General features: G+C 35.0%; 1 protein-coding gene across 1 annotated transcript in view; it reads left to right on the forward strand.

The window, feature by feature from the left end:
- Positions 1 to 2,948: 2,948 nt before the first annotated feature.
- The window catches only part of LOC126374083 (synaptotagmin-15-like), a 93,242-nt gene continuing 68,761 nt past the window's right edge, over positions 2,949 to 27,429 (forward strand). The window contains exons 1-3 of the mRNA XM_050020556.1: positions 2,949 to 3,118; positions 17,420 to 17,581; positions 19,161 to 19,358. Of these exons, the coding sequence (XP_049876513.1) occupies positions 17,440 to 17,581; positions 19,161 to 19,358 (340 nt within the window). The 5' untranslated portion in view covers positions 2,949 to 3,118; positions 17,420 to 17,439. The remainder of the gene's footprint in view (positions 3,119 to 17,419; positions 17,582 to 19,160; positions 19,359 to 27,429) is intronic.

A 27,429-nucleotide genomic window follows, 5' to 3' on the forward strand; every position in this document is an offset into this window, starting at 1 on the left:
ATACCAGCTTTACTAACAGCGAATGGTACTCCAATCATGCCTGCACCGACACAACTCCTCAATATATTGAAATACGCCATCCAAGGTCTTGGGAACCGGAAAAAAGGTCTCGTGAAAAACTTACAGAAGAGGTCGCCTAACCTAATTGTCCCATGGGATCGTGCAAAATAAAATCCTCATTCTAATTTTGGAAATGTAATTTAGATTTTTTTAGAACATACGTACATAATGCATGAGATGTATCATCAAATCGGTTGGTGCCGAAACATTCACAACAAAATAAGTGGTTTTTAACAACACTACCAGGATTTAAAAGTCATAGGTTTGAATCACGACAGCAAATACCCGCAATTTTTGTTCGAAATTAATGCGTAGTGCATTGACAGATCCTTTGGTAGATGAAAACAGGGAGGGCGTGTGCCCGCCCATTTGAGGGAGATCAATAAAAATGTTTGAAAACATTAGTGCGTTACATTTGAAATCTACTAACGTAGAGAGTAACTATTAATGGTAATTCCTTATCCTTGTGTGATTCTATCTTTTTTTTTACTGTTGGTAAAAAACTCAAAAAAATTCACTAAACGAATTAAGTATATATCATTTTGGACACTTAGGTTTTAGTGTAATTAAGTTATAGCTTACTTGATAGTATGTTTTGGATCTCTATGCATCCGAGGGTCGAAATCTGATGGAGGTGGCCTGTCAAAGGGTAATTTAACCAACCGCAGATCTATAAATTCTATCTCCTCGTCTATAGACTCACCTACAGGCTGTACCAGAACTTTGCTTATCGTTTCAAAGGCCGCCCTGGAATTAAAAAAATATACCAAAATGAATCCACTGCTGGGCAAAAGCCAATGAGGCAAGTATTTCCACAAATAGTGGCCCGGTGCGAAAAAAATAATATAGGTTTTATTGTAATATGATCTACTTGACCCCGCTTTACCTGGCTATAATTAATAACAATATCTTATTAATCTTAGAGAATCGTGATAAAAATAGTGAAAGCTGCATTCAAATCCTTCACTTTCAAGATTAGCCCGAAAGTAACTAGTGTCAATGATACAGCTTCGATCCAGTTTAGGTATTAATGTGCCGAAAACCATTGTTAACAATAGTGCTTCAATTTAGTCATAACTTTTTTTGCAATACCATAATAGGTAGGTATAGACAAATGTTATTATAATAAGCAAGATGATTAGACAATAAGACACGACGAATTTATTGAAAATATCGTAGAAGGTAAAATAGAAGGAAAGAGAGGAACAGGAAGACCCAAGAACAGCTTACATGGAACAAATTAAAAAGAAAGCGAACGCCATGTTTTATAAGGAAGTCAAAAAAATGGCCTTTGATAGAAAAGAATGGAGAATGCTACACCAGCAAAAGCGTGGCTATTAAATCAATGATGATGATTATAATAGGATGATATTCTCTTTCGACATAATGACTTATTGATGATATATGATATAACACTAACAGCCCATATACGTCCTACTGCTGGGCACAAGCCTGTTCAATTAACTGAAGGGGGTATGGACCAGTATGCTGTTCTAGTCTCGGTAATAAAATATATCCTAACTAGGGTAAAATTTTATTATTTTAGTTATTGACTCAGCGTAAATAAAGATTATTACTTGCATTGTATTAAGTTCAAAACCCTCATAGGCGGCTTATGTGGTTTGAAATACAAAACAAAACAGAAAATATAAGTCTGCTAAAAAGGACTCTATTTTGTCTTCTTATCGTGTGGGTTGTGTGGTGGAATATCAACCTAAACTCTATTTTTTTATTAACAAAGACATAAAATACTTACATTGTATAGAATTATATGCTTTCTGTTATTTTTATTTATCTTATATCCGAACTGTCAAGTATCAGCTTCAATATATTATGTCATATCAGACCATAAATGTAAAGGTATACTTCTCCACAGAGGTTCATAAAAAAAGAAACCAACCTGTTGGTTGTCACATAAATAACTTCATCAAGAATCTCTGTGTTGACTTCTCCAACAACAGCATAACATACATACTTACGTAATAAACAGCCTATACTTATGCATATTTATTCCGGTGCTAGGCACAGTCCTCCATTCTACCAACACCATAATATATTATGGTGATGGCCTGTTCCTAGCAGCGGAATTAATAATTATGACACATAATCAAACATAACTTAAACATAAGCCCATGTCACCCGATGAGGTAGTCAGAGGTACAGCCATCGCAAGATGAACCTCACCGAGCTTTTTGTTAGACCAACGAGATAGATGGTGAGTTGTATCGTCATCTATAATGTTCGAGCTAACTGTGTTAGTGAAAACTGCACTACAACATAACTACATAACGCTGCAAAATCAAAAGTTGAATATTTTAAATGTAGAATTATTTGGAAATAATAATTAGGTATTCTATTATTAATAAGTGGGCAAAAGTTGTCACGGAGTGGACACCTCTTGGACACAGAGGCAGAGGCAGGCCCAGAAAGCAATGGAGACACGACATGGATGCGTTTCAGACAGGTTGGAGAGAGATCGCTCAGGACAGGCAGAAATAGAAGCTCAGAGGGGAGGCCTTTGTCCAGCAGTGGGACAATCCAGGCTAACTAAAATATATATATAATATATAATAAGTTTTATTCTACAATCCTCTCATTGTACCACCTCTTCATAACATGGTGTGATTGAGGAGAAGAAACGAAAAAAGCTCCTCAAAATCACCTAAGGCTTAATTCCAAATTTCAAAAGCAATACCCACAGGATTGGCATTTATTCAAATACAATTACAATACATAGTACATACATTGTACAATAACAAAAAAAAAACAGTAGTCAAATAGGTATGAAAAGTCTGTAAAATATGCAAACGGTACTAGTACATGCGCACTGAGATCTGAACGGAACTTCAGTTGAATTCGGCACCAGTTGCCCGTCGGTTCTATGGCACTTCATTCGTCCTCGCTCCCGCCTAAAGCGACCGAGCAACTTTTTTTCCCAAGTATAACCACCGAGTGTTATATGTAAGCATAACAGAAAATTAGAAAAAGCATGTCGATGTGTGTTTAGAAAGTTGAAAATCCCTGTAATAGGTGTGGCCTGTGGTTTTGTTGTGTAAAGGTAAGTTGTTACCTGTAGATTCTGTAATACCAAATTGAACGTTAAATTTGTAAGGTACCTATGCATGGAAAATCTGAGTATCCAAATGGTTTTCCTGTGTGTATTTCTAGTGATTTAGATGTGTTTAGGAACTGTCTCTTAATGCTAAGTTCTCAAAGGTGTTCAATGTTTTGTAAACTGTTGCTACCTTTCTATCTATTAGAAAAAATCTTACCCGCTCTTCAGTTTGTATGAATATGTAATTTTGTTGTTAACTGTTCTAGAATTAAGTGAATCATGTTAATGCTATCAGCGTAAACATCCTTTTCATCATAAAAATGCGACCATGCTCTTTTTTCTGGAAACTTAATACTGGTCCTGATTCCTGTAAAAACCATCTTATTTTATTTTAAGTTATACCTGTCATTTTCTTATCCGTCGACAGGCATATAATTTATGGAACACACGTCAATTTTAGGCAGGAAGTTTAAAAACTCTCCCAAATTTATATATTGGCCAATAACCCGACAGAATTAAGATGACTGCACACGTCGAACGGGTTGCATACCAGTGAGATGCCTATTTTATTCGCCCGGGTTATTCATTCATTTTTAAAGTAACAGTTGTCATACATCCGTCCCTTTCCGTTGCGGCGGATAAGAAAATGACAGGAATAACTTAAAACAAAATTAGGATGTGTCTGCGGGAATCGGGGCCATTAAAAAAGTTTAGTATTCTTTCTCCTACTTTGTATTTTATTTTACATGACAAGGCGTACTTTCTTCGGAAACACACAAGTTAAATAACGTTCAAACTATGGTAATAGAGAAACGACAACGTGTTTCCAAGAGACAGGTATTTCATGTATGATAGATATTTCCGGATAAATAAATAAATTATCTTGTCGAATCAAATTTTATACTGCACCGAAATAATTTAATATATATCTATAATTTGATACATATCGGTGTCTATACCTATCTAAGTCGTAGATAATAAATATAATAATGAGGTTATTTCTACTACAATATAAGTATGTACTATTCTAGTAAACTTTAAGCCATAATTAGTAAAATGATTTATAAGAATTGCCTTTGGGAAAACAAAGAAAAAGTAACATGAAATTAAGTAAGTATTTGATAGACATGCATTTATCAGTTGGGATATACTGAATTCAAAAATAGGTTATATCCATAATCTTTTTATATTACTCCTAGTAAAAATACTTTGATTGGAAATCGCGCAGGCGTGCATCGCACTGGCGATGGACGCCTAACCTTTGCCGCCTATATCTTGTGACGTCGTCTATGACGTCACAGCCGTCACGAAATGGTGCTTCGGAAATGACGTAGTTATTTCAGTATCAACTCGTCAAAATTTGTTTAAATGAAGAACTGAAATGAAACGAGTGTAACAGAGTGATTCGATCCGAGTCAATTTTGAGCTGTTTTAGATTTGGTCACAAAAACATCATAGAAGGAAAGCTAGAAGGAAAGAGAGGAAGGGGAAGACCAAGAAGAGCTTACATGGAACAGATTAAAGAAAAGGTTAACGTCGTGTCTTATAGGAAAGTCAAGGAACTGGCCTTTGATAGACTGGAATGGAAAATGCTACACCGACAAGAGCGTGGCTCTTAAATTGATGATGATGAGATTTGGTCACAGGATTGTAACTAATAAAAAGTTTTATATAAGTATTAGGAATTGTTTGCTAGTAGCCGGGATCTACAGTTGCTCCCACGGTAAAAAAGCGTAGTGTAGTATGCTCCTGATCCCCTCCGGACTACTAAGGAGAGGCCTGTCCCTAGCAGTGGGACGCATAGGTACTTATAGACTTTATGTTTTTATATGTAATCATATATTCGTTATTTATTTTTCCTATCATTTACTTAGATCCCGATAAATCCCGCCCATAAATGACAAAACTGTGGTATTATAAAACAAGGTATGCTCAATCCCATGAAAAATCGCCATTTCTAGCCGTTTGATGACGTAAGTACATAAGCGTTACCAGGCACTTTAAATTTTATTATTGAAAATTAAGCGAATTACTGAATAAAGTACTTAATTACTAATTACTTAAAACTATTTGTAAAAAGCAACTTGCACATTTATCTTCCTTTTATATCTATTTGTGGTAAATTGGTAGAACAGATTTGATTGGGTGTTGACCTACTTCCGTCCGGCCTGTATTTTCGCGATAATCCGATGGACGATGCTAATATCCGTAATTTCGTAATGGAGGACACATCTCACTGATTATAACCACATTCTGTGACGGGCGACAGAGTCAAACCTATTACGACTAGATTTAGCCATGTATTGGCCCCGATTCCTGCAGTCACATCCTTATTTTATTTCAAGTTATACCTGTCATTTTTTTATCCGCGCAAAAGGAAAGGGACGGATGATTGACAATTGTCAATTTTAAAATGAATGAATAACCCGGGTGAATAAAATAGGCATCACGCTCATGTGCAACCCATTTGACGTGTGCTGTCAACTTAATTCTGTCGGGTTATTGGTCAATATAAAATTTTAGAAGGCCTTTTTTTGTGCCTACAATTGACGTGTGTTCCATACATTTTATTCCTATCGATTATCCGTCCCTTTCTTTTTCAACGGATAAGAAAATGACAAATAGAATATAGATGGTCTGTACCGGAATCAGCACCATTATCTCTATGACGTTTTTTATTTTATTTTGATTTACTACTACTAAAAATACTTGATCAAGGCCCGTGAAATTTGTACGGCCAAGTAGTAAATAATAAACAAAAGAGAACAAATAAAAGAGAAGGTACAGGTCGTGTCGTATCGGGAGGTGAAGGTTTTGGCGGGAAGAAGAGAGGAATGGCGATTACTCCACCGACAAGAGCGCAGCTCTTAAATAGAGAGAGAGAGAGAAGTAGTAAATAATACTATCCGAGGCAAACCTAAAAAGAAGGAAGATATAAGTTGTGCAGTTTCTCGTGTTCAGTTATTGAGTGAATTTTGTGTTCGGGTTATCCTGTGTGCAACAAACTGTTAAATAAATAAAAAAATAATAATTAGACACATTTTTCATACTCTATAAACATCTCAAAGAACGTTTAGAAGGCAAACGAATGATAGGATAAGCTCTAAATATTCTAATACGGTTAAGAAATATTTAGCTTTCTAGACACGGTAGGCGAACTTATTTATTCAGTTTGACCTTAGGCTAGAAATGGCGTCGCCAATGCAAATCTTAGATTGAACAATTTTAACTTTTCTGGTTTCCCTAAGGCAATCTATCGTAGTCTTTTGCAAATTGAGATCCATGATATTTGCATTCATTCGCTTTAGCAAAGGCCAAAATAAATTATAGACATCGATACGGCTCACCACCTACCACGGTGGCCTAATAGAAGGTTCGGTGAGGTGTGGGTACTTAGTTCATCTTCCGATGGAAGTACATCTGATTTAAGTGGGCTATAGTCGTGAATTTATATCCCACTCCGGACACATAATACAAAAATCCACATTTTTCACAGACACTATACATTGACTTTATTGTACACGCGCATTTGTATGTGTGACGTCTGGCGCCATACGATTGAAGACTAAAGTAAGACAGAGGGGGTGAGGTAAACCTTACTCAGCCGCTGGTGGGGAGCGCAGCGGGGTGTTGCCGTTCTATACGTAGCATTATTCCTTACTATATGGGTATGTTATGGAGTTAATGATTGCAATTCCGCCCAAGACGTTAATTATCATTATACGGCAGATCTACAATAAGTTACGGCAAAAAATATAAATATTCTTGTCCCTTATAATTTACTTTCCTTTCATGTTGGAAGATAGCACTCGTTTTGCAACAATACCCTTGCGTTTGACTTCAAAAAAGGACCTCTAACTGAATTCACGGAAATGGATACAACAGAATTTGTTTGTTTTGGGGTTTCGGTTTCATAGTGATCAAACAAAGACAACTCACACTTATAGGGATGGTGGTGTTTCACCAGTAAATATTTGTAGCCCTTATAATGTTGTTTGTAATTTAACGTTTTCAATATGAAAAAGGCATTAGTAGCCGTGGTGGCCCAGTTGGTAGAATGTTTGCCTCTCACTTTGAGGTCGCAGGTTCGAATCCAGGACAGGTTTAAACCAATGATTGTCGAATTCATTTTCGAATTCATGTTTGGATCATAAATGATTATCACGTGCTCAGCGGTGAAGGAAAACATTGTGAGGAAACCCACATTGCCGAGAAATGCATTTTCAGAGATATGTGATTTAACCTGTATTGGCCTGGTTCTCCCTCTGCTGGTTGGCAGGTCAGACAGACAGTCGCATGTGTAAAAATCGAACCTGTCAAATCTTGGGGTTAGGTAAGCAGACCCTGTGAAAAACGGGATAATGCTAGGGAGATCATGAATATGAAAAATGCATTAAACTACTAGACATTGTTTATTTAAGCGATCCGTACAATGTAAACTTACTATATTTATTTTGTCCACCAGGATTATAATCCATGACAAAAATTGTAGCATTTTTTCTTGTTTGCCTTTCACTAAAGGCGCCTTGAAATAAGTCGCGTCGCGGTTAATCGGCAAATTAAATATTCCGAGCAATGTTTTCCTACTGGCTTTTTGCTGTTATCAAAATATTTCATTCCTCATTCATTAATACGATAGCACTGCTTCAGCGAATGCTGGATTACGTCTCAGAAGACTGTCAAAAACACAATACCTTCGCAAGTATCTAATTATCAAAGACAATTGGCGTAACTTCTTGCCTTATTTCTTATCATTTATCGTCCAAGCCATTGTTCAAGGATTAACCCAATCCGTACTTATCCAGAGCCTTCTTCAAGATAAAGGTGTCCGGGTACTGAAAGGGGCTTAGAATTGAAGGTAAATCAAAGTTGTTTGTCCCGAAACGGGCTTTAAGTATATTATTAACTACAAAGGATACCAGAAGTACCTACCAACGTAAATGAAGAAACAAGTGATTGCTTCGAAAGAAAATAATCAAATAAGCCTTACGAGAAATAAACTAAGGAATTACATAACAAAATCTAATTAAATTCGCAGGAACATTTTGCAAACTTTTACGAAAACTTAACGTCTCACGGGATGCATCAAGAGAAGGTATTACAAATTACGCAGTGTATTGTGAAACTACTTTAGGTATGAACCGTTATGAAGGAATTAGATAAAATATGAAAGAATAGCCTACTATCAAGATATAAAAACAATTATTTATTACGAAATAAATAAATAAAATCTACATAGTTCAAACGCTTTCTAAAGCCGTGGTTGGCAACCAAAATAGTTTTGGATAATATGAATATAACCCTAGCGAGTTACTTATTTGAAATATAATATCATACACTCACTGACTACAGGTACTAGAATTCTCTGCATATGGGTCGCAAGATTTACGCAAGCAATAAATTGGACCTTAAACGTTTTATCGCTCAATGCTTCAGTAGTCGTGTATCATTTTCTTTCATAGGTATTTTTTTTATATTTTTGTAACAGTTATTGTTTTTTAAACAAAAATATTTGAAGGCAAATTAGATATTCAAAGAATACAAATTGCTTGTCACTGTAATCCTCCTGTGTCCATGAATATTTGAATGTAAAATAAATAAAATTAACGCTGACCTAAAAGAAAGAAATTTATTTTTAATAAAAAATAGGGCTTAAAGGCATGATATTTGGAAAAAAATAAATGTCTAAATCATTTTAGAAACGAAAAGTCACTTAACACAACATTTCTTTTTTTTTACTTCTGATGAATATTTTAGTAGTTAGGAGAATCAAAACGTACAAATATACGTACATATCACGAGCAACACGAACAATATGGGTCTAGTGTCCAATGTCCAGTGACGTGCAAATAAACAAACTTGATACGTATCACGGAGCACAACTTTGTCCGTGTGCTTTCTCCATTATTTTGGTACCTAGTCCTATTTTACGTCGGGTCACCTTTTCTACTTTGGGACACAAAGTGCATTCGCAGATTATGACTATGGGGATATATGTATCTTTTTTATGAGCGTTTTATGACCCACATCCCGCGTAGAGTAGTAAACGTAGTTTCTCTTCCGTCTTTTATTGTCTGCACTTTTCGTATGAAAATAACGTAACGGTCCAACTACGGATAGGGCCTTGGGCTACGACGTAGGCCTTGGGCAATAAAGTTCTTTATCAATCCAACAAGCATTACCTACTGAAGTGCGGACGTGAATAATTTTGGAAGGTTTTATTTGAGTTTCAGTGAGTTTATAACTTAATCTACACCTGTAGTATACAGAGGCGGACAGAGTTATAAATCGGTAGTAACAACTCGTGGCTGACTTTGCAAAATGACGTATCTGCAATTTTTTCCTAAAATAATTTGTGTCTTATCGACAATATCAAAAGGTGCAACTCAGATTCGCAAAAAATTTGAGATACGTCAGTTTGTGACGTCAGCGACGAACTGAGAGGTTTTTGTGTCCGATGCTATTACATTATCATAAAACATAACATGAACAGTTGAAATACGTCCCACAGGTGGGCACCGCCCTCCCCTCCCCCCAATCAACCGGGGTTATCTTATCAATTATAATATAAAACAACTTCTTGAAGCGCACTTTGCAGTATCTGTCTGTGCTACGACCTCCCAGTAAATGTTTGTGAAATAGAATAGATCACTCTGAATTTGCAAGGCTTCATATTAAATACGAAGTGAACTTACACACTTTAGTACTTATGCAACTAAATTTAATTTTGCCAACTATTACGTTACTGTTTTATAAAGGTTTATCAAATGTTCTATCAGTTCGAAACTCGCCTGACTAATTCAGCCAACTCGAACTGTTATCTTTGTTCTAACAACAGATTTAGGAGTATTAGGGTTCGTGTAGGTACAGGGTGCGCCCGGCCAAGTAATAAGTCACGTCAAAAAAAAATACAGGGTGCTCTGATTGTCTAGTTTTATAAGAGATGGGTTGCTGGACAATTGACGTACCTACATAATTAAATACTTTATAAGTTCACGCCTGTAGTCTCTAAGGGCGTTCGCAGAGCTGTGTGGCATGAAAATGTAAACGGTTGAACGCGTTTTATGTTTTTTTTTCCGCTTCCAGTTCAGCGTAGCAGAAAGTAAGCAACAGTATAGCACACACGTTCAGCTGCTTGTTTTCCCGGGCATGTCGTAAAATCCGACAGAGGGATTGTGTCTTTTCTAAAATCAATCTTAGGAATTCGAATCAACAGTGGCTGCAAGTTGTCTTGGGCTTACGGAGTTTATGTACTTATGTATATAAAACAAAATTAACAATTAATTTTATAATGACTATAAAACCATTATTAACGGATAACTATAACTAGGTATATTAAAAGAGGCGTGCGGTAACATGTAGCAGGGAGGACAAGCCACAATAATTTCCAATTAGCCGACTTCCCTCATTTCTTTTTCCTTAATGAACCTTAGGGACTTTAAGCCTTATCATAAGTATAAGAATGGAAAGATATATTTCTGTAAACGCCCGTTCAGTTCGTTGTAGCGAAAACATTATTTTGACGCTTCGATTACAGTGACCCTACTGGTAATCTTTTTACTGTTAGGTAATACAAATAAATCGAAAATCTCTATATTTAGTTCATTACTAATACTATCGTCATCATTTCCCTAGCGTTATCCTGTTTAATCTGAAGATTTGACAGGTCCTATTATTTTCAGAAGCGACCGCCTATCTGACACTCCAACCCGCGAAGGGAAAACCAGCAATACAAGTGAGGTCACATACCTGCGAAACGCATTTCTCGGGAATGTGAGTTTCCTCATGATGTTTTCTTAAGATGTTTTGTTTTCATTATTAAGTAGGTCTATTATAATTATTATTCTTTGTGGTGTCACAAAGCCAGAAATCCCAGTTTTGTTTCTCTGTCCGGTCAAAATTAGAACTTTTAAGTTGATTGGGATTGTTCTTATACCTTAGGACTTCGCATTAAAAGTGAAATTGTTTTCTAATTTTTTGTGGCTCTGCCTTTGGAGGGATTTTATCTATCTTTATGACTTTATTTACTTAGTTCAAATATTGTTTTCATGTTCTTCTTCATCTCTCGCGTGGGTTGTGAGACCAATGAACCTTAGTGTCAGGATTATTGTTAAGCCACCAAAGGCCCCTAACACGACTCATGTCACGACTACATACTATTGATTTGAATCACATTACACAGTCTCAGATCGTTGTACTGAATTATACGGTATCTATCACACTAAGGTTTTATGTTATAGGCTACTTGACAACCTAGTCAAATGAAATACTTTTTACGAAACGTCAAAACGAAATTTTTCTTTGGAGTTTGCATGGAAATTTACTGTCCTGTGACGTCATCAATAAAAGCGTTCCAACGAAGTACTCATTGTTAATTGAGTCATAAATGAAATTCGAAAATAAGTCGAAAAGTATAATGAGATTGATTTTTGACCATCTTACACTGGCTTCTATTTCAAGATTAGCATTTTATAATTAATCTTTGACCCAGTCAAATACCCTATTGCTGCCGAGAGATTGCATTAGGTAACTACTATAAAAGAAATTGGTCCAATCTAATCAGAGAAACAGTGCGAATACAGATTAGCTTCAGTGAACACTCCATGTAACGCTAATATTACCCTAAGGGCAAAACCTAATGGCCCGACCCGCTCTTTGATGGCTCTCTCTGGGTTTTTTGCAACTTGTAATCATTATTAGCTTTGTTCTCGTTAAGGACAGAATATTACCTAATTCCCGCTTGTAATATACTCTTTATCTTTAGAATTCAGCAGAGATACTTCTATTTTTCATTTCCATTAAATGTATTTTTAAAAAAATATTGAGGTTTTTGATAAATGGGACATTAGATAAGTTTTATTTGATCCACTGCAAAGTTTTATAGCTCATTTTATTGCGTCCATAAACAGTGCTTCGAAGCGGTTACGCTCATCACAATTTCCGCTTTAGATAATGCGCTCAGATGTATAAAATTATATATCTCAATTGATTATATTCGAAATTGGGACTCTAATACAATATTTGGACTATTGGTATAATATAAAAACTCACATTTCTTGTCTTTAAAGGCGTAGTCGGAGGTACAAGTAATCAGAAAACCTGCAACTATGTTAATACGAAGTATAACAAAAAAATAAGTATAAACGAAAAAATACATAAGTATACTTATTTATTAATTGAAAACATTGAAAAACATAGGAAAACATTGTGAGGAAACCCACATTCCTGAGAAATTCATTTTCGGAGGTATGACACCTAACCTGTATTAGACTGGTTTTCCGTTCGCGGGTTGGAAGGTCAAACAGACAGTTGCTTCTGTGAAAAATCGGACCTGTCAAATCTTCAGGTTAGGTAAGCGGATCCTGTGAAAAACGGGATAATGGTAGTAAGTTGATGACGATGACTTATTTATTAATTGTGTGTAGAAACGAAGAAATCGCGCGTCCTCTGTCTCGGGTCATTTTTTATTTTTGACGGAGAAGTGATTAGTTCAACACCAATGTAACGTGATATGCCTACTAACAAGCTGGCAGCCGCCTACGCAGATTAATTGGTAGAAACTGAACGTTGAATACCAATGATCTATAGTGGCGTGGGTGGATTGGGCGAAACTCTCAATACAGTTTGGATATATTGTCATCATCAGTAATTTAACAGCCACGCTTTTGTCAATGTATCATTCCTCATATTTATATTTGACAAATTGTATCTACGTAAAGTTGTTGCCACTTTATGAAATTCGTTGATCTGAAAACAATATCAATTGTTAACATATCAACATATTTCATAAAGTGGTCGCTACTTTACGATGAAATTTAACTTTGAACTTGACTGTTGTGTAATGAATATAGGTATTTAAGTTATAGTTTTTAAATTATTATGCCTAATTATTACACCACTAATGAGTTATTAATTTACCTTAAATGCAGTTTTCACAGACACAGTTGGCTCAATCATTATAGCCGGCGATACGTCACTACACTTAATTCATCTAGCGATGGATGTACCTCTTGACTACCCTAATTGGGATATAATCCTGACATATTTTAATTTCCATAATCAAAATTAAATGCTTCTTCAAAAAATGGGTCCAAAACTAACCATTGTAGCCCGTAAATTTCAAACAAACAAAACGCATCAGATGTCAACTTCTTTTCGAAACGCTTGGCAATAGCGCATTACTTGAGACTCTAAAAAAAAAACACAAAAAAACCCTTAAATAAACATTTTTATGTAAAATGTTGCAAAGACAAGATCATATCGATCGCAATGCCTAAACTTTATCAGACTTCATGTATAGCCAAGTTTCTAACTCTAAATACCCTAACTCTACAAAGCCTAAGTTTACAAACTCCACAAATTAAGCAAAATAATATTATGATGAAATATGAGGCTTACCTGTTTTGTTGTTACAAGAACTACTTATACAAAAAAAAAACGGCAATGAACAATATGTTATGTGACGGAAGATTTTTTTCACTTTATGCTCATGTGATGGTAACGAAACTGCCAAGCCCAAAGTGTAAAGTTTGTAAACTTAGTAGGTGCAGTACCTTTTCTATCGCCAGTTACCAGATTTGTTTATTTGTAATCGCTGTTTTAAATTTCATTTATTGTGAGTACCTTCCTAAATGTTAATACATTTGAGACGTCAATTAAAAAGTAAGTAAGTATAGGACTTTCTTCTATGGCGTGAAAAGTATATCTATAAAGAGTTGAAAGTATATTAAAAAAAAGAAAAATTTCGTCGTGTTCAATGTACACAATTTTTTATTTTCCGCTATAACCTTGAGGACCAACATTTTGCCTACCAATTAGGCTTTTGAAGAAACCTGACGTTTTGAAATATTTTAGTCGATTCATATTCATTAGGCCGAAAACGGAGAAAAGTATTTGAAACATTTTTTTGGATTTATGATCCCGCCATTAATCTGGTGTTACCGTTAAATTATTGGAATAGTACTTTGATATATTATGTCTTGAATATAAAAGAATGGAATAGAAAAATAAAGACACCCACAACCATGTGTTTTATTACATTTCCGTTTCTTCACACAGCAAATTTCAAACGAATTGTAAGTAAGCGAGATGCCTATTTGATTCGCTCGGATTATTCATTCATATACTCATTCTTTTTAAAATTAACAGTTGTCTATCATCCGTCTCTTTCCTTTTCGGAGGATAAGAAAATGACAGGTGTAACAAAATAAAATTAGGAGTCAACCTTCGCTACATCTCCTTTTCTGACCGTTTCTTCATAAGTAAGATAATATTTCAAGATAGTTTACAAAAGATTGTTAGCTATTCCCGATTAATTAATTTCACCTGATACTATAATTGTATTAGTAACATTTACCGAAGTCTCTGATAGTATAATTACGATGGGAAATTAATGAAGCAGATTCATTAAGTTCAGAAAATGGGACGATAATAATTATGTTTATTTTAATCAGGGAACTCCTTTGATCGTTGTATAAAGTGTTTCTAATGTCTGCGAAACAAATTACTTTCCTTAAAACACCTTTAGTCGTGACCTCATGAAAACGCGTCACTTACTTAAGATGTTAGCACCATGTTGGCAACATCAAAGTCATAATATATTTTTTACTGCAATATTATTTGCTCCGGCAATATTAAGGAATTAGGCCATGGACTTTGCCGAAAAGGCATGTTTTTCTTGGCTCTCTTTGTAAATAATATCCTACTTTTATCCAATACACGCATTAACACCATCTCAAGGGGTTTTATTTACACCGGAGCCAATACCGCCTCCAACAGCACAGATATTAGAAAAGTGTTAGTGAAGTGATGGCGCTCCTCGACGCGTAATTCTCGTAACGATTTCTTGTCGACGCGTAATTATGCATGGAATTATTCCCACATCTGGGAATACAATTTAAGCAGTACTGTAAGAGAATACTAAAATAGAATCATGACTTTCAAGAAGTGTTCTCTTAATGATCTTGCATTCAAAATAAAGGTTCATTAAAAGGTTTTTGTATGTTACGCTATACGTATGAATTTTCGTCTTAACACGAAATACGAATACAATCTTAAATAAAAATTAAATTTAAATAAGTAACTTAAGTAGCTATTTTTATATGTAGGTCAAGTAGGTCGAAAGTCAGTTAATTTTTTATTTTTATGTAATCCCGTCCGCTTCAGAGGGCACATTAAGCAGTTGGTCCGGGCTATTAGCCTTAAAAGCACCACTACCAACCCGCAGTGGAGCAGCGCGGTGGAGTATGCTCCTTCCCTCCGGTTGATAGAGGGGAGGCCTGTGTTTTTTTGTCTCTAAAAGTTTCTATTCGCCAATATTTTTTTTATAAGTACCAGATTATAAAAAGTTTTATAAACTTCAACTGCCTTTTGGAATAAAGTGTTAGACGCCATGTAAAGGGCTTTCGTTTATACTACATAACATGACACTGCCGCATAATATCACAACTGTATCCCAGAACGTGTAGGTAGGGGTGCAATAGAAGGTATATACACTCACTCCTCGCGAACTATATTTAAGTTTCATGTTATAGAGGGCAACCCTAATATTACCATTAACCAGGCACAAATTCTGGAAATCACGATATTATACAACACACCTATATTCATTTTAAAAATAAGGAGTGCTAAAAGCTATAATAATGATGCCGGGCAGCAGCGGTATCAGTACTGGTTGAAGGCCGAGGAAATGGATTCTGGTAGGGCTCTAGCTAGAACATCACACGGTTGAGAAATTGGTCTGTGTACTGCGAAACAGAAGGCGATTGGGGCAACCACCGTTCTACACGCCCTATCTATAGAGCAATGAAGGCGATTACTCCACCGACAAGAGCACAGCTCTTAAATAAAGAGAGAGAGAAAAGCTATAAAGTTTCGTTTAGTAAATAACTCAGAGATAACGCACGCCCAATTCGTCAGAGCTAAGTATTTTAGATCTTGATACTTGAGACAAACCACGAGAATTGTTCTTGTAAACTAAAGTGAGCCTTACAATTTCTTGACTTAACTGTGTCCTTTTCGAGTACCTGTCTATACCTTTTAGATAGGTACTTAAAGAGATACCTTTATTTAGTGAAAATGAGTTGGGGTAACCCATTAAGCTAATCCTTTACATACAATTATGTCTGGGGTTTTAGGTCATGTTTGGATAAAACGGTTTATACATCATACATTATCCAAGAATCGGTCTACTCGCTCTATTTACAAAAACAAACAACGTGTGACGACTGAATAATACATTTATACAGAACACAATTCCACATTACATTTGTATGAGTTGTGACAACTAGTTTAACAATTTTCTATTTCAAATATTCGAAAGAAATAAACAGTAATGGTCGATGTGTGGAGTTTGTGAGCTACTATGCTCGTAGGTGGTACTAGGTTTTACTTCCTTTAAATGATTCTTTCTTGTTTTATTGTATTATTCGTCTGTGTCATAAAAGTCGACTTGGTAATAATTTCAAGGACAGGAAAATCATGCTTTTAAACTACCAATACGTACTTTAATCGTACCTTTACTTTTTTTTCTATTTTTTTATTTGTTGGTAACAGTGTGAACTTAAGAGATATGTTAGTATCCTATACGCACATATTTAGAGCGTATCGTCTTATTGAAATATATTGGACACATGCCACTTCAGTCAAAAGTCCAGAACAGTATTGTCCTACTGGAGGTTGGTGCCGTCCCTCAATCGACTTAACAGGGATGCCACTCGCTTCCGTACAATCCCTACAACAGCGTACATACTCTCCTATATCGTCGCTGATGTCACGAACTATAAATCAAGAATTAAGGTTTTCATACACAGACGCGTCACGAGGAATGGTCTCGGGTGAGATTATTAGTAAAATTTAAAATCAGTTTGAAAGAACGTCGCGCTACGCTTGCGGATCTCGGCCGCTGTAAACTCTCGAGCGAGTGCTCACGTCATGTCTCGAAGAAAGGGATTAAAGCGAGATTCGAGGAACCTGTCACACTCAGTACGCCTCGGGATGTCGCACCCAGAGAGTAAAGCTACCTTATGTGTATTCAAATAATTCAGAATATAAACTTTCCTTTCCCGCCCCGTAACATTCTCAGTTACAGTATTTCTGTTTAGAGTACCATAAAGGCGCTCTCTCACCGCCAACATTCGCCTGAACTGTAATGTTACAGATCCGAGCATCATCATATGTAATGTAACGTAATGCTCAAAATGGAATCATAATTATTACATTACAAAAGAATGCTCCCGGTGAAGGAGTACCTTAATAATATATTGCTACATTTATGTTGTTCCTTATCACTGTGTGTCTTTACAGGTCTCAACAAATGATTGACGATGTTAAACCTGTCACCGTCGAGTTATAAGAACGAAGATGGCGAACGTACAGTGAATACGAGGAAAGTGTTCTCCAGTCGCCCGTGGTATGCTCTTCCACCTGAGCCTTCAGTGTTGTTGGAGCAGTCTCCGTATTTCGCAGGTTTGTGACGTTTAGAGCCTGTATCACTATTAAAGGGACGGATGATTGGCAACAAATGAATTTTAAAATGAATGAATAACCCGGGCGAATAAAATAGGCATCTCGCTGGCATCCCTTTGACGTGCTGTCTACTTAACTCTGTTGCGTTATTGGCCGATTTAAAATTTTTAGACGGTTGTTTTAGATTTCTGCTTAAAATTGACGTGTATTCCATAAATTTTATGCCTGTCGATTACCCGTCCCTTTCTTTTTGAGCGGATAAGAAAATGACAGGTATAACTTAAAATAAAATTCGATGGCATCTGCAGGAATTAGCACCAATGTCTGATGGGTTGCCCAAAACTTACTCGACAGATAGTTAACCAGACAGTTTATCATCAAGTTGTGAAATAGGCTCTTAATCTTCTATTATTTCTTCTCACCCGAAATCGAATTTAGAACCATCTCTAGATCATTGGCCAAACGTTCTAACCGCTTTATCTATTCTAAAACTTATATAAAAAAGGATTATATATTTAAACATGTTCTTAACTTAGTTTGTAATATCGTTGACGAACTCTAGATTACATTTATAAAAAGACATGTAGATACGTACACGACGAATTCGTACGGCATAATATTAAATTTTATTTTGACAAAATATTTATTCAATTGTATTGTCTGTGATGCTCTTTTACGAGTAAACATTTATCAGTTCGTACAAAAATATGTCTGAAAATACAATTTTATTTAAACATAAAAGCCGTAATCCAGACATTTCAGTGAGACGAACTTTTAACATTGAACTTTTTTAATATTAAAAATAGTACTGGACAAAGGTCATCTTATAAAATATCGACCTAACATGAATACACGATCAGTGATGTGTCGTTCCCGGGAATATTTCCAAGTGAGAACGTTGTTGTTGAAATTGAACTAAGTATGTATATTGTTTTCAATTCAGTGTTCTCGTTACCTTTCGTTTATTCTACTTGTATAATGCTGTCATTCACGTCAACGTGATAAAAATTTGCGTTGCTTTAAATTATATATATTTAATTTATTTATAATTATGTTTCCTTTACATCTGCAAATATTTCAAAAGTAAAATAAAATCCAACATTTTATGGTAGTTACATTAATGTAGCATAACTACTAATGAAATAAAAATATACATAAATTACTTACTAAGTAATTGTTACTTATTTTTATATTTGATTAATTATCAACATAACATAAAGTATCTTTTTCGCCTTTCTATCAGATGTTAAATTGAACAGCGTATATTTTTTCTGAACAACATCTTCATTGGAGATGCGATTAAATGATAAATTCAAGCATACGGCGAGGCTTGCTTGCGTTCACAGGTTCTCACAAAAGTGCCGTGATGCGCGTTTGACTGATATTTAGTTTTCATTTGACATGCCTTAGTGTAGATTTGTCACAAACGACATTAACTACTTGAGCGGACAAATGGGGAGCGCTTAGGGGTCTCACCCGGTACAAAATTTAATGATTATATTATGTATAGTGACATATTGTTCATAAACGATAATACTATTAACAAATTGGACAACTTTATCACTGTCTTTGAACCCAGGTTACGATTCGAACTACAACGGAGGTCCTAACGAAGAGTATGATGAACACGAAGTAAGGGAGTACGAGGACCCTGTGAAGGTGGAACGTTTGGACGCTCTGGACATCGACGCTACTCCTCGCGCGAACTTCGAGGAGCAAGTCCCTACCACCAGCTCTGTATCGGAATTCTCCATCACTAATGCTGTCAATTTAAGAGGTAAGTTCAATTTATACATGCTAAGTTCCAGGCTAGTATCCATTTAAAGTGTATCACTATGTTTGATACTTAGAATCATGGTTTCAATAATCCCCTGTAGTATAAGACACGATGTTACTAACACTCTCGACGTCAGGATATCACATTAAAACGTAATTTTATTACTTAACTAGAAACTCAAGCAGACACGTATAAATAAAAGCTTTTTAGAAAACATCTTTGGACAGAATTACTTAGAAATCTAATAATTAAAGTATTAATTATGCACAGGAAATTGGAGATCTTTTCGCTCCTTAGCGCCTTTGCGTTGCCTCTTTTAATAATTTGTGAACACTTCATTTTAAAGGAATCATAGGATTTTGCGTAACTAATATTAATAATAGGTATTGAAACAATATTGTATTCTGTCACTCATAATTATGTAAGTACATTTTATAATGGCGAGTCGCCCGTAACAAAGTTATAAGAGCGTCTGGCTTATTGCTCTCTCTTTAACCACTTACACCATATAATTTTATTTTAAGTTATACTTGTCATTTTCTTATCCGCCAAAAAGGAAAGGGACAGGCAAGGGACAGGGACAATCGACAAGCATAAAATTTATACAACACACGACAATTTTAGACAGACTCTTAAACAACTTGTCACAATATTTTGCAATATTTGTTTACTTTAATAACAGATAAAATGAAACCTCTTCCTGAGAAAATGATCTTTAGTTCATAATAGCAGAAACAATATTAACTAAAAAACGACCATCGTCCTTCGAAACAATCACTTTTATTAAATAAAAAAAGAACAAGTTTTTCCTTATTGTCTTTATAGAGTCAGTAAACGAGAAGCGAAAGAAATTACTTTTCGCGACTTTTTGTTTGTAAAGCAACGATTCGTGTGTTAGCGAAGTTTTTGTGTAATTTTCATTAATTCGTGAAAAACGCTTTAGAAACTTGCAGAAAGAACGTAAAAAGTTAGTTTAATTATAAGTTTGAAGTTGATTCGAGAGCAGCCAAATACAATGTTGCTTTTTACACACTGCTTTAACTACGTTTTACAATTGTGAGTAGAATGCACAATATAACATTGTAAGATTTAAATTGTAACAATTACAGCAGTACCCTGTTACAATTAAAATAACTAATATCTACCACATTTTGTTATCAAATATACAAGAGAATAAATACTAGATAAAATATATTGTATTCCCGAAAATATATTGTGTATTATATTATGTCATATTGTCGTGTTTGGCTTATTTTCCCGGTCATGTCGAAACATCCGACAGATGGATTGTATACTTTGTAATATAATGAACAATTGTTATGGGCTATAGGCTGATATATTCCCTCCCTGTCTATCATAAGGTTCATCATATCTATCTTAGAACTTCAACTGTGGCTGCATGTCATTGATTAATTATGGCCCTGCCCACTTCAATTTTTATGTATGTATAGTAAAGACATGCTTTGATACGAAAAAAGAATATTCATCTATTCCGGAGAACTGTTTTGCATCCCAATTTACGTACAGACCGTCATTTTTCATCATTTTATCAAATCCCCGCTCAAAATCGCTTAGAAACTTTCGAATGAAGGTCAAAGTAAAACAAATGATGATTAATGAACCATCTCTTATAAAACGAAACTTAAAATCAGGAACAAGGTTAATAATTGGATTAATTTTCGTATTTATTTACTATTATTGTTCGCTAGATTTTCGTTGGTCGTTGGCAAAAAGGGTATCGTTAAGGCAATCTTCTAAAAACTGTCAATAAAAAATTGGCATTGTTCAAAATATTCAATTTAAAACTATTTATTCTATTCAAACTTAATTAAGTAGAATCAATAATTCAAACAATAGCGAAGTACTGAATCTCAATATTGAAATTATAGCAATAAACGGTCTACACTTAAGACTTAGCTTAAATGTTACGACAAACCTTTAAAATTGTTTGTAATTTTCAATATACACAGGCGCCTCCTCAATCAACCGGAGGAGTAATGGAGGAAGTTTTCATAATACATATCAAAAATATTATACTACTTCTATAATACTTCTAGAAATAACGTAACTCCAGCCATCAGCAGCTTTCACGCCATTGCGGATTACTCGTTCTTAAGGAATTTCAGCGAACATTTTGTGAGCAAATAAATGTTAATTGTTGAACTTTCAGAATGGATTGTATTTGTAAGCGGAGGAAAAGTATTTGGGAGTTTATTATTCATGGAATAAAATTAAGGTTCCCTTGCGCTTTCATTTTTACGGGTTTTATTAAGTTTACCAAGGGTAGAAGGAAGAGTATAGGGACCTTGCGTTGAAGGAGGTGAACGATCTAAATTCTGGATACGTTATGCGTGTTTCAGTCAGTTTAATAACCATTGTGATCCACCATAGACCACATCGACACTTACCATCAAGTGAGACTGTGGCCAAACGGGAGCTAATTAAAAAAAAGACATCACGGACCTTTTTTCCTAGTTACCCGCTTTCATCAATGTTTTTTTTAAAAGAAACCACGAACCTTTTTTCCTACCCGCTTTCATAAATTTTTTAGAGTTTTATGAGGTTTCAAGAAAGGAAATTTTTTGTCTAAGTGATATTTTCATTCCCATCTGGCCAATTTACCGACATGACAGTGCGGTATTAGGTACTTTCTCTTTGTCTATTCCACAAAATTGTTATCATCTTATAGATAGATGGGTTACTTGAGGCTTTTGCAAAAAACGTCCAATTTCTATCTTGTTTGTATTTGACCTTAAAGTTGTCCTGAATTTACCTTGACAATATACCCTGTCGGGGAGTTCCAGACGTTAATTGTCTGCATAATGAATAGAGAATGAACTGCTTCAAACGGGTTGATGAGGCAGGGAAACCTGAGGTATGTAAGTGCTTCTTTAGTTTTCCCAAAGGAATTGTCCCGAAAACTAATTTGTGTAGGCTCCATTATAGTAGGTATCTGTAAAATAGCACTAAAATTTTCATGGTCGTTATAAAACAGTTGCAATCATTGACTCAGACACTTCAGTCATTCTATTTTTAAATTCACAATTGCTATTGAAGGATTTTTTACTTATAATAAATTGAGTAGTTGACAGTTATAACAATAAAATATGAAATATGTCGGATATGGTAGAATATCTCCAATAGTTATTTTTATTGAGATCATTTTTAAATATTTTGTTTTTACAAAATTAAATATGGGGCTTGTTATCTGTGTATTACAGCGTAGAGCAACACGGACCTTTGATTACAAGACCCGAAACACGACAGGGCCATGATTGAGCTTCGTGGGACGTCACATACCACAAAATAAACAAAAACTATATGTCAGGTTTCAAGATATGCTGTTTGACAGTTTCTTTTTTTATTGAAATGTGACATCACTGGGCAAAATTTTAATATCGCGTTTATATAATAAAGAAAAACAAGTTCTTTTCTATTATATAAAGCGTTTTCGAGAAAATAAAATAAGCGTTTGTATTTTTTTTTATATTTATCTGAAAACCATCAAGTTCAATGTACCTTTTTGTACCTTTCTTTCCAAGGAAATGATGGAAATGTATTGTGCAATATAGCCACAAGTCACGGGTTAATGAAGATCATAAATTTTTCATGACGCCATTTCGCATTTCCAACGCTGTAACATGGCAATAATATTCCCTAATGCGCTTTATGATGGACTCATAATAAAAACCCTAAAGACTGGAACAATAAAATCTTTATTCGGTTACAAATGCCTGTTTTAGGTTACACCTCTATAAAATTAAATTTTATTAATATTTGCTACGACAAAGTACTCAGTCAACATAAAATAAGTCTTTATTGTTTGGCTATTACAACCCACACGAGAAGAAGAAAGAAGAAGAAATAAATACCTATATTTTGTTTTCCTTATTTATTTTGTTGATCCACAGTTTATTGAAGTCAGACGAAATACAATAGAGACATGACGAACAAAAGCTTCACCTTCATATCTACAAAAAATTGCTTCCTATCGATTTGAAGAAGTGTTAGAAAATAAACGTAATACACAGGGTGTTAGTGACAACACGACGAAAATAAAATTAGATGGTCTACCGATTGTACCAAATAAGATAAAAGAGATGTTTTTCTTGTCAGAAATGTTTTGAGTTTTGCTGCGTTGTAATGTAAATCGAACTACGCGCAGTCTAACGAGTATTCGTGTTGTTCGATTTACATTGATGGTTGATTGGCTGGTTTGTTGGTTGATCAAAATCAAATCAAATCAAATATACTTTATTGCACAGAACTAGAATTTCAACAATCAGACATAACACATGAATACAGTACAATTTGGGCGGCCTTATTGCGGCGGGTTGATTTAGTCATTATTATTTTTTATTTAAAATTTCGGTTCTATGCAACTTAAAAAAACACAATTTACTACTGAAAATAATTTAAATAAAAAACAACACTAACATTTTCCGACAGAAAATTCCACTTGATATCAATTCCGAATCATGACTAAATGTTATTATCTCCCAAAGTTTTCGTTACTGTGTCTATATTATTATGAAAATGTTGGTACATTACATTATATCTACATGTTCTCGTAACTTATAACTACTTATTTATGTCTTAGAATAAAAAGTCATTACGCCAAAAAGAAGGTATTATTGGGGTTCTACACAATCACCTTTTGGAGTCCAAGTGCATTTTCGATTCGGTATCTATATACAGGATGTTAGTCACATCGTTACGAATACTGAGGGGGATGATTCAGACCATGATGCTTAGTTAATATCAAGTGGAATTTTCTGTCGCGAAATATCAATATTTCGCTTTAATGTAGTAGCATTTGTGAAGCTGAAAACTTTTTGCCCAGGTCTACTGAACACCAGCTATCATAAAAAAGATTCAAGTGTAAAAATCTTCAGTGTGACAAGTTATGAAATATATAAAAAAAACTTCTATAATCTTTTACTAGAGCAGTGTTTGCAAAAGCTCATTTTCTCGCTGTTGACATTTAAGTGGAATTTCCGTGAACTCAACAGCTTTGTAGGAGTCCTTAGAGATGGAAGATAACAATAAAAGTTTTGAAGACGTCCAAGCATAAAATATGGCGAAAAAGTTTTACAAAGTCAATTTAACAAAAGTGAAATTAGGGCATTTTCCGCTCATTATACTAACAGCCCTTTCACACGGCAGTCCAGTTTTGCAGGATCGGCTTTTTACGGTATCCTGCTAAAATGGACGCTGTGTTCACACGGCAGTTCAGTTTTGCAGGATTCAGTAAAAAGCTGGTCCAGCAAAACTAGACTGCCGTGTGAACACCGCTATTAAAATATATGTGTGATTAAACGGGATCCCGCTTTTTACTGGACTTCGGATCCAGTTTCTAGTGACAAAACCGAACGGCACAATTCGACCGGATCGGTTTTTTGCAGGATCCCGCATGCGGGATGCTCGTGTGAACGCTAGCATATAAACATATTCGCCATCAAACGGGATCCTGCAGAAAACGGGATCCTGTTAAAAACTGGACTGCCGTGTGAAAGGGGTGTTACTGTTAGGTTAAAAAGGAATATAATCATTTTTTTTACTTACTACTGTATAATTAATGTAGGTACCCACTTCCAATATTTTTTGGTTATAACATTATTTAAGTCAGTTAGTTTTTAATATTATTTCTATGTAAAGCATAATAATACTCAGTATCGATTTTACGTTTAGATATTGTTGTTTTTTTTTTCGTTCTTCACTAGGCATTACAAGTATAAACTACTTAGTATTATTCTAGCGCGCATTAAAGAGTATTTTTTTCTGCAATGCCGTTTTGTGAGAAAGTATTGTGAAAAGGGTCAGCTATTATCTTTCGGTATAGGTATTTTATTACTGAGTTATGAAATATGGGCATTGCGTGAGAGGATTAAGACAGAAAATTATGTTTACGCAGTAACTCTAGTGTGTACTTGCGTGGTGTTTGTACAATCGAGGAAGTACCTAGAAGAAATGTATTTGCTTTTTTCTGTGTTTCTGTTGATATATTTCATGAAACATAGCGGCTCGTCCTAATATCGCACGGATGCATATTTATGTTTTTGAAACATGTTTAAATAATTATATATCTTATGTTACTTAGGGATAATGCAGCATTCTTATGGCGAAAGAATTTTAGAATGATCCAGTAGATTTTTATTTATTTTATCAGATCTTAAGTTTTATAAACAAAGGTGCATATTTATTTTTTAAACAGTCATGTTTAAATAATTATGTATCTTATGTTACTCAGAGATAATGCAGCATTCTTATGGCGAAAATTTTTTGGAAATTGGTCCAGTAGTTTTTTTATTTTAAAACTCCTATTTGAGTTTTATAAACATACAACAATTGATTGTTTCTTCATAATTTTAGCGTAGAATTCAAAGTCCGAAACGGTCTAGAATAGAAATTCAAACATCGACTTTTGCATGACTTTTGGACTTGACTCTAACTTCTGGAGATATTTTCTGGCAAGATAAAATTGCTACAACAAATTATTTTCTCGCACACAAGACAATATACACAAGAACATAAGCTCGTGACTATATCCCAATTTGGTAGTCAGAGGTATATCCATCGCAAGATGAACTAAGGAACTTCCCACACTTCACTGAGCACCGTTAGAGTCTATAATACTTTTCTGTTGGATAGTAACCAAATATGATGAAGACCTGGGGGTCTAAAAAGGCCACATAGTTACTTTTATTTGCGTGAATGTCAAATTGCAATATTACTTTAATAGATGTATTGCTTCGTTGTGGCCTTTTTAATCCCTGGTTTATTAGCTAACATGACCTTTTGCCCTTTAACAAGAAATTAAGATAACTCCAACAACAAACACTGGTTTGACTAACAAAATTAATGTTATCTGTAAATGTACACAATTAAACCGCAAACTTTGTTAGCGATCGTCACTAAACATAAAGTTTAAAACCTGAACTAAACAGTCACACTTCGTGGGTCCGTGCGCAAAAGCTAACGCAATAAGGACCTAATAATTTTCTGGAATTAAAAAAATAAATTTGAAGAGTTGAAAAAGAAAGAACCATAATAGATACTTTACACAACCACCAGATACGACACGATTCATTTATAAAGAACATCATAGAAGGTTAAATTGAAGGAAAGAGAGGAAGGGGTAGACCTAGGAGAACATTTATGAAACAAATAAAAGAGAAGGTGCAGGTCGTGTCGTATCAGGAGGTGAAGGATTGGGCGGAGAGAAGAGAGGAAAAGCGATTACTCCACCGACAAGAGCACAGCTCTTAAATATATGTATAAAAAACTCTTAAAGAAAAAAGTTATAAAGACAAAAAAGAAAAAACTCTTCAAGAAAATAATAAGTAAGTAGTCGTTACATGAGCCATGTCAGGGGCCTTTGGCGACTCAATAGTAACCCTGACACCAGGGTTTATGAGGTGCTTCACCTCACAACCCACACGATAGAAGAACGATCCAAATTCTGGACACGTTATGCGTCTTTCAGTCAGTTTAATAACCCCCGTGATCCACCTTAGGCCACATCGACACTTACTATCAAGTGAGATTGTGGCCAAACGCGAGCTTATTTAAAAAAAAGACACCACGAACCTTTTGTCTAAGTTACCCGTTTTCATCAATGTTTTGTATAAAAAAGAAACCACGAACCTTTTTTCCTACCCGATTTCATCAATGTTTTAGAGTTTTATGGAGATTTAAAAATTCGGAAAACTGCGGGTATAGATATTTTACTTTAGAAAACTTCAGTCCCGTCTGTAATATGTTATAGGAGTTGTGAAGTTCCCTAAATTACCATTCATCGATCTAATCGCTGAAAGCCAATACTGCACGACCAGCCAACATTGTTTATCCATTACTGGATATTAACAAACACCTAGGTCACTTACTAGGTATACCTAGTAATATATTACGTCACAGTGTCCTAATATAAGCTACCACTTGCTCTAACAGTGCCCTAATAAGCTATTCGATATGAGGTTCAAAAAAGGAGTGAATTAGTCTCTTTACAGTCGGCAACGCAAAAGCAATACCAAAAGCAATACCCAAGGTGCAGCAAATGTCCATAAGTGGC

The sequence above is a fragment of the Pectinophora gossypiella genome, chromosome 16 (assembly GCF_024362695.1).
Source record: "Pectinophora gossypiella chromosome 16, ilPecGoss1.1, whole genome shotgun sequence".
Taxonomy (NCBI): Eukaryota; Metazoa; Arthropoda; class Insecta; order Lepidoptera; family Gelechiidae; genus Pectinophora; species Pectinophora gossypiella.